The 8916-nt window shown below is 50.0% G+C and overlaps 1 protein-coding gene across 2 annotated transcripts in view; it reads left to right on the top strand.

Annotated features, from left to right (window-relative positions):
* FARP1 (FERM, ARH/RhoGEF and pleckstrin domain protein 1) overlaps positions 1-8916 on the top strand; it is a 288333-nt gene that overhangs the window by 267520 nt on the left and 11897 nt on the right. For both annotated transcript variants that reach the window (XM_027115951.1, XM_027115952.1), the window contains exons 18-19: positions 4059-4296; positions 7027-7157. In XM_027115951.1, coding sequence (XP_026971752.1) covers positions 4059-4296; positions 7027-7157 — 369 coding nt within the window. The remainder of the gene's footprint in view (positions 1-4058; positions 4297-7026; positions 7158-8916) is intronic.

The raw sequence follows: 8916 nt of genomic DNA, 5'->3' as shown, positions 1-8916 counted from the left end.
CACACACACACACACACACACACACACACACACACTCTGTCTCTGTCCCCTAGTATTAACATCTTGCCCTGGTGTGGGGTAGTTGTTACAACCGATGAGCCAGTATTGATATATTATTATTAACCAAATCCATAGTTTACATTCGGGTTCACTCTTCGTGTCTTACATTCCATGGGTTTCGCTAAGGGCGGAACGGCACTAACCCACCGTGACAGCATCACACAGGACAGTGTCACTGCCCTAAAAACCCTCCGTGCTCCACCCGTCATCCCTTCCCTCCCCCAGCCCCTGCAGACCACTCATCTTTTACCGTCTCCATAGTCTTTTCCAGAATGTTATATAGTTGGACTCACCCAGTGTAGCCTTTTCAGACTGGCTTTTCTCGCTTGATAAAAATAGCCTTTTTTCTCTCTTCTATAACACATTTCTGTTACTGTTGTACTTCCTGACTCTCCTCATAGGAAGCTCTCCCCACGTTCTGCACTTTTTTTCTTGGCCCAGTTTGGTTTTTACCTTTTCTCATGGTGCTGCCTTCTGCCTGCCTGGGATGGGGGCTCTCAGCTGAGGCTTGGGCTCCTCCATGGACCTCGGGGCAGTGGCAGACACCTGCCAGCTCGGTCCCCGCCCCCTTGGGACAGCCCCAGAGTTCTCCTGTTTGCCACCTCCCCTCGTGTCCCTCTGGCGGAAGGGTGCCCTACGGTAGACATCCGTCCTCCTCTCTGGTCACCTAGCACCTAAGCCCTCCTAAAAATAGACCTGATTTCCGCCCAGAGCAATTCTTTCCCCGTCAGTCTAGTGAGCTGGCATTTTTGCACGTAGTCGGCTAACCCTCGGCTGTGCTAGCGTTTTAATTATTGTGCCAGTGCCACCAGCATTTATAGCATGAACTCTGCAGGCAGAATAGAAATAGATGGAGAGGCTCGGAGAGCCGCTGGCAGCCTTTTGGAGAAATTGGGTCGTTTTTTTATTGTGGTTGTTATTGTCGGTTTTAAAGAATTTTTATGAAGGGTGGAGGGGAACAGCAGAAGGTTCTGGACATGTAGAAGCCCAGGTTGGCACTTTTGTCCAGAATGCTTCGGGTGTCTTGCAGTGTCTTTCCCGCTCATCCCCCCACCTGTGCGTTTACCTGCACATGTTCAGGGGCTCAGCAGGGATGCTGACATCGACCCTGCAGCTGTCCCCAGACTCTCTGCACGGGACCGAGGGAGCCGGCCAGGGGCTCCAATCCCTGCCTAAAAGTCAGAGGCTATCCAGATGATGATCTCTAGCCCGGGCTGTGAACTTTCAACTGGAAACATCTGCCCAGATGCCCAAAGGCATTTCACAGTCCACGCAGGCCAAGGAGCCCTCGCCTTTTACCTGGACCCCTCCCCTGCCGGTCAGGCTGTGACCCTCCCTCCCGGGCCCTGTCTTCCTGAGCTTCTACCGCCTGCCCCCTCTCCTCCTTCACCCTCCCGCTTCCCTCCCATCGCCTCTCAGTTCTCTTTCCCAGCTGACTCACCAGCTGCCTCTCGTCCACCCGTCCTCCCCAACCACCATTGATATCGTAGACCGACTAGGCTTCAAACCCACCTGGTCTCTCTGTGGTTTAGAGAATACAGTCCAAGCTCTAAACCTGACCGAGGAAGCCTTCCCTAGATGATCTTTCACCTTCCACCTCCCGTCCTTCACATTCTACTCTGTGCTCCAATGACCTTGACTCCACCTCTCCAGGCACTCGGGGCCTTGCAAGACCCCTTTCTGAGCGGGGTGCATGCATTGGTTCGTTTGCTCATTAATGCATGCAGGCAGCAGACATCTGTGGAGCACCTATGGTGTATATCAGGCCCCAAGGATGTAGTGACAGGACAGACGCCCTCTCTCAAATAAGGGAGTTCACGTGTGAAAACACTGCATAGAGCTACACGCACGCACACCCATGCCACATACTTACATGTGCACATGCACACACACACGTGAGGGTGGGTATAACTGGCAGAATTCAAATAAACTCTGGTTTGTCCCAGTGTCAACGTCCTGGTTGGGATATTGTGCTGTAGTTAGGCAAGATGTGAGCGTTAGGGGAAGCCGGCTGAAGGGTACGTAGGACCCCGCCCCCCGTACTTGTCTTTGCAACTTCCTATGAATCTATATATGTTTTTTTAAAGTCACAAAATAAAGTCAGCAGGGAGACCACGTGATAAAGGCTAAGATGGACAATAAGCCCAGGAGGAAAGAGAGAGCAGGGAAGGCCCCAGAGCTGACCCTGAAGGACGGAGGTGGGGGGGGCTGAGGGGGGCGTGTCTTAGGAGCAGAGCGCCCTGTGCCAAGGTTCTGGGTGCCAGGGCCCGGCACATTCAAGGGCAGGTTTTTCAATGGGTGTCCAGAGCGAGTAGCAAGAGGCCATGATGGAGAGGCAGAAGGGGTTACATGCTAAGGGCCCCGTGTGCCCTAACGACAACTCTGGAGTTTGTCCTGAGAGGGTGGACGTTCTTGTCGCATTCCAAGCAAGAGACGATGTGCCCATTTGCATTGGTGTAAGTTCCTTTTGGTGGCACTCGAAAGTCAGGTGTCAGGAGTGGAGACAGAGACCCCGATGGAGACACCATTGCAGTGGCCAACACAAGGGCAGTGACCATGGGGTGAAGCCAGGAACAGGCTTGCTGTTTTTAGGAGGTAGAGTTGGCGGGACTTGGTGAAGGCTTCAGAAAATGAGGGGATCTGGAATCTTATCCAGGTTTTCTGTCCTGAGTAGGCGGTTGGTGACGGCACCCATCCTGGGGTTAGAGGATCACGGGGCAGCCTCAGTTGCCGCAGTGGGTATCGGGTTGGTGTCTGGACTCACTGCGGTTCCCGCTCTTTGCGGAGCGTGGGAATGGAGGTGCCGGGATGGGGAATCCACATATGGGAGTTAGCAGCACACGGGTAGTGAGCCCACCTCTGGGAAATACTGATGGGGTAAGACGTGAGGACGACAGCTGCGTGGGGAGTTAATTCCTCCTGAACGCTCTGTCAAGCTTCTTGCCCCGCGTCTGTCTCCACCACCACCTGTTCAAGGAGAGCGATATTCAACAGCACTTGTTAACTACGGTAAAGCAGACTTTATTCAGGGCCGTTGCCGTAGGTATGGGGACACTGCAGTGGGATTTTACAGTGGGAGAGAGGGATTGGCCTCAGCTCCAAGTGCACCGGGGGCAAGTGGGGATCTACAGCCAAGGAGCAGGGCGGGACTCAGAGGATGGGAAATTTCTGTGACGAAACATCACAGTCGTGAGGCGGGGACTCTGGCTGGACCGACTTAACAGGATTCTTTGCCGAAGACAAGTGGGGTGCTCAGACATCACCTGGGGACGGCGGGGGATGCAGACCCCAATGTCAAGGGTGACCAGGTATCCAGGGTGGAGGGTCCTGGCTGAACTGACTTAGCCGGGTTCTCACCAAAACGGGATTGTACAAGGAAGGGCACAGGCTGGCCTGGGAGAAGCTTCAGGAGGCTGACAAAAGTTTGCTCAGGCAAAGGATCTCGGTCAGACCCCAGTAGAGAAGGACTGAGTCTCATTCCCATCCGCTCCCCGGAATCCAGCAGAGCAGGATATGCTCAATTATTACATGAGCAAATTGGGGGGGAGTTAAACAGAAATATGTAGTTTTAACTATATGACGTTTATTCAGTGGCCCTGGCCTATTTGTCGTTTTTTGATGTTTAGGAGAAAACCCCAAGCCCCCTGGAGGAGTTCCCATTGTTCTATTTCCCCTCCGTTTTGCCGGTCTTCTTTTAAAAGGACATGTATACCTCTAATGTTATATATACATCTCAAATATTTTATAATCCCTGCGTATTTTAAACTGCGCAATGCTTTAATAGAGCGTTTTATTCCATCCTGAGAAGTTAAATAGTGAAATATTAAAAACATGAAATTAAGTAAATGGAATGAAGTAATGAAAGCGAAGGTGATCTCTTTTGAGTGTTAAAATGGGTGGACCATGTGGCTGAGCAGGACTCCGCCCCTCCCCCTCCCCCTCCCCCCTTTTGTCTCCCCGGCTCCCTGCCCCACCCGCTCCCGTGTCTTGCCCACCAGCAACTGGCGGCGCATCTGTGGAAGCACAGCGAGGCTCTGGAGGCGCTGGAGACCGGCATCCGGGGCTCCCGGCGGCTGGAGAGCTTGTGCCGAGACTTCGAGCTGCAGAAGGTGTGCTACCTGTCGCTCAACACCTTCCTCCTGCGCCCGCTGCACCGGCTTATGCACTACAAGCAGGTCCTGGAGCGGCTGTGCAAGCACCACCCGCCCAGCCACACTGACTTCAGGGACTGCCGAGGTGAGTGCTTGGGGGGGCAGGGTGTCTCGGGGATACTGTGTCCCAACAGGGGCAGATGCGCTTTTTAGGACCTGGTCAAATATTTTCTGTCCCCTTTTGGTCTTTCACGTAAAGAAGGCGGTAGTGATCACCATGGCTTCTCTTTTCCATCCCCTCTTGCATGCATTTTCTCCTTCCATCCTGCCTGGTTTAGTGCACAGAACCCTGGAGAAGCTCCACTTAGAGTCAGCCCCTCACAGGAAGCTTTCCTCTACCTCCATGGTGGAGACTCATCACCTCCCCTTGGATGGGCCACAGAAAACGGCTGGTAATAAACACTGTTCCTCATTGCTGTGGGGCGTTTTTAAGGTCCCCCAATAAGCATTTCACCTGTGTTAACTCTCAGTCTTAACGAGAAGCCTATGAGACAGTGGTGAGCTCATTTTACATATGGGGGCTACTGAACCAGAGAAGTTAAGGAACCTGCCCAGAGTCACACAGCTGGAAAGTAAAGGACATGTAGCCTAAACCCAGAACCCATGTTCTCGACCATCCTACCCTCCCTACTGGCTCATGATGATATTACTCACTGTTCCTCGCTCAGCACCTGGGCCAGGTACTCTGCCAGGTATCTTTCTTACGCTAACACCTTTAATCCTTTAACAACCCCATGAGAGAACTGTTGTTATCCCATTTTATAGATAAGAATACTGAGGCTCAGAGGGGGTGAAGGACTTGTGAGTGTCACTCAGCTGGCAAGAGAGCAGAGCTGGCATTCCAGACCATGCTTTTCCCACTGGGCCACGCGTCGTCTTTCTGAACCTGTGTCCTCTGCCTCGCGTTGCATGTGGTCTGTTACTGTCCACGCTCCCTGGCTTGGACCTGCAGCCCCTTGGGGGCCAGGCCCTGAGGCCTGTTGCTGGGCCCCCTGCACTCTGCAGCCAGTCCATGCACAGAATGCACCCTCCGCAGGTGGCTCTTGACAGATAACAGGAATTCGCACACCCAGTAGTATGTCAAGACCAGTGTCTCTTGCCTAAAGTATTATAAACTTAATCTTAGTTTTTAGAAAGACAACCAAAGAAAAGATGTGTCAGAGTAGTTAAGACGTGGGCAGCTCGCGGAAGGGCAACAGAAACGGCTCAAGGCGCAGTTTTGGCTTGCTATAGTCGGCAGCAGTCTTTGAAACAGACCATGCTGCCCCCTGCCTTGTGCCTTAGTATATTCTGTTCCTTCTGCTGGGACTCCTTGCCACTACCTCCTAGTCCTTTCCCTGGCACAGTCCTCTTTTAAGGCTTAATCTGTGCCTCACCCTCAAGGCTGGGTGACCCTCCCCACCCCCCATCTGCCTTGTCCTGCCGTATTGGCAGTCCCGCTTGGCTGTGCCTGGGTGAGATGACCTAGGGCCCTTCCCAGCTCCCAGGACTCAGACCTGCGTAGATCTCTTACCCGTGAGGGCGAGGGAGAGGGACGTGAGGGCGAGGGAGAGGGATGTCTCTAGTTTTGCACGTGCTATTCTCAGGCCACCTTGCCTAGTTTTGCATTTTACTATTATGCTAAACAGTCTCTATTGAGAAAAGTCTGTTCTTCACAATTAAATGGCAAAAATGTCTGTTCCCTAGCTGAAAACATAAGGTGGCATCATTGTAGAAAGACTGGGCAAATCGAGGAATATCTGAATGTAGATTTCCTGAACGTGAGGGATGCAGAGAACCAAGAGCTGTTCTGGAATGCGTCTGGGGCCAGGCTGCCGTCCGTTTTCCTCTTAGAGCTTCTGCGCGCCCACCGCACTAAACATTCAGTGCCCGGGAATTGTTTGTTGGACTAAATCGGCTGGTCATGTCTAAAGACGGAGCAAGCTCTGGGTTTGTCACTATGGCTGAGACAAGAAGCATTCTGTGATAAGAAGCCAGGAAGCATTTCGTTTGCATCCCCAGGGAGACGGCCAAAAACAAGGAATGCTTCCTGCCGCAGTTGAGGTGCTGCGGGTGGGGGGGAGGCGGTGTTTACTGTCCTGAAGATCGAAGTTCAGTGGACAAATGTTTGTTGCTTTCCCTTGACAAACAGACCAAAATGCTCAGCTACCATGGATGTGCCTGCCACCCAAACCCGTGCTAACAGGGCACCAGCTCCTTTTCCATATTGGATGCCCGTCGGTATAGGGGAGACGTGCCCACATTGGAAAATTTAGTTTGCAGCTGTTCTTTACAACCATTTTATAAACACTATAAATGTCTGCAGAAGGAAGAACCGGGGTGTGTTGGAATGTTCATTACCCAAAAGTGCTGCACTACCAGTTAGACCCTTTGCCAGAAAGATCCCTCCTTTGCCCTAGATTTTTCTGTGGCTTTTCTGTGCTCTCTCTGCTCTGTTCTTTCCTGGTGACAGGGAAGGGAGGGAAATCTCTGCCCCTGGGACAGAATTCCAGGCACTCTTATTCCCTTGCTGCTGCCCCTTTATGCCAACAAGTGATTCTAACTGAAGGACAGCTGTACACCACCAAGCTTGAAGGGGGCATTGATATTTTCAAGATGGCTTCGGGGAAACTAAAGCAAAGCCAATCGATACATAAAGTAAATCCCTCAATTTTTATTATTGAGAATTAGCAGTGTTTTCCCTAGAAGCATGGCTTTGTTATAGTTCAGCTACAGGAGGATATTACCCTGGAGAACTGATCTTAAAGATATTGGGGGAAAAATGACCCACGTCTGCCATGAATGCTGCAGCTTTTGTGTCCGTTTCCTTCCTTAGCTGCTTTGGCAGAGATCACGGAAATGGTGGCCCAGCTTCACGGTACGATGATCAAGATGGAGAATTTCCAGAAGCTGCATGAACTCAAGAAAGATTTGATTGGCGTTGACAATCTTGTGATTCCAGGAAGGGTAAGCAGCTGTGCTCTCCGTATGCTTTGGAGGTAAAGCCAGAAAGACAACATTTAAATGACTTACATTTGAACCTTTTGAATATGGACACTCCCAAGTTAAAATATCCTCCTTCTGAAGTGGCTTCCTTTCCCCCTGGGGGACAATTGGGAAAATGCCTTGAACATTACGGTGTCAATTCAAAAATTCTGTGTTAGAAGGAGATCAGTCAGTCAATCCTTCCACCTCATATGCTGCTTTCTCTCCTTACTGGTTGATCCGTTCATTTACTTTTTCCCCACCATATTCTGAGCAGATTTGAGATTGCTCATTTTATTTTTTTAAATTTAGGTAAATAAAAATGGAAGATAAAGAAAAAAAAATTTTTTAAGAATTGGGTAAAATGGCGATAGAAAGCAGAGAAAACGCTAGTGCATGAAAGCAGGCAATAAATTCCCATGTAAGAAAAGTAAAGATGCAATTTACAGGGACTTCCCTGGTGGTCCAGTGGTTAAGGCTGTGCTTTCACTGCAGGGGGCACAGGTTCGATCTCTGGTTGGGGAACTGAGATCCCACATGCCATGTGTTGTGCGCCCCCCCCAAAAAGATGCAATTTGCATAATGTAATTTGAATTTGGAATTAAAATAACATTTTAGCCAGAACATGATTCTGGGAGGGATGCAAGTTCCCTTATGCTATTAACCTTGACTTGCCCATGTGCATGACGTGTAGGTCATTCACAATAAAATAGGGCCTCGCTGTCCAAACACACTGTCTCCACGCCAGTGGGCATTTTAAAAATACAGGGTAGCCTGCCTTTTTCCAATTCTCTTCCTAGGAAGCAGTCATTGACCAGGAATTAATACGAGGTAGTCGCTGTGCCTCGCCAAATCTCTGTGGGAATTTTTTCCACTAGTCCCCTATCTTGAACCTCATCCAGGTTCAGAAGGGAATTTTAGCCTCTTTGATGTGCCTTAATGTGCAGACACGTATCCCGTGGGTCAGGGGCTTCTAGTTTTATCTGACAGGTAGCCTCCCTGGAAGCTTTAAATCTGTGTAACTCAGAGAAGAAAAGGGAACATCCCTCATCTTTTGGGTATTTGGGTCTTTCTGTTGGGAATCCTAATTACAAAGCTGACCAGAATACCAGTTATAAAATGTTGTCAGAAGAATTATGTGGTAAATGCTGGGTGGAAATTAAAGCTGGGATTTACTTCAGCTCTGCTGGTGAGAAAATTCTGCCGGGACTCAGTACACAACAATCACATTTACCCATCCATGCAGAAGCCTTTAAAGCCTTGTGGAATCAATGTAATTTTCTCTTAACTTTGGATGTTATGAAATATTTAGCATATCAAGCTACATGGCAAACAGAGCATTTGTAAGGAACTCATTTTGAGGAATAGTTTCCACGGTGCTATGAAAAGAGCAGTGGATTGGAGTAGGTGGCCCGGGTTCAATTTCTGGCTCCACCAGAATTGGGATGGCTCACTTACTGGAACGTTCCTTCCCTTCTGTAACACGGGGGTCATACCTTCTCCGTCGTAGGTGATACGGATCAAATGAGATTGAATGTGCGAAACCAACACAATAAATACGAATTATCTTCCTCTTCCCCCACCTACACTTACCTGAAGAGACTAAGTTTATGCTTATTATAATGTCATTGAGTACCCAGCACGGCATTGTAGAAAGCACCAGAAGCTTTTCGTCAGATACGGGCGCTCTCACCCACCAACTGACCAGGTGATCTGGGCAAGTTCCTTACTCATTTTGCTC

Source organism: Aethalodelphis obliquidens, unplaced genomic scaffold, assembly GCF_003676395.1.
Source record: "Aethalodelphis obliquidens isolate GAN/ISIS:26980383/991018 unplaced genomic scaffold, ASM367639v1 scaffold15, whole genome shotgun sequence".
Lineage (NCBI taxonomy): Eukaryota > Metazoa > Chordata > Mammalia > Artiodactyla > Delphinidae > Aethalodelphis > Aethalodelphis obliquidens.
This window is presented reverse-complemented; position numbering and strand designations above follow the sequence as displayed.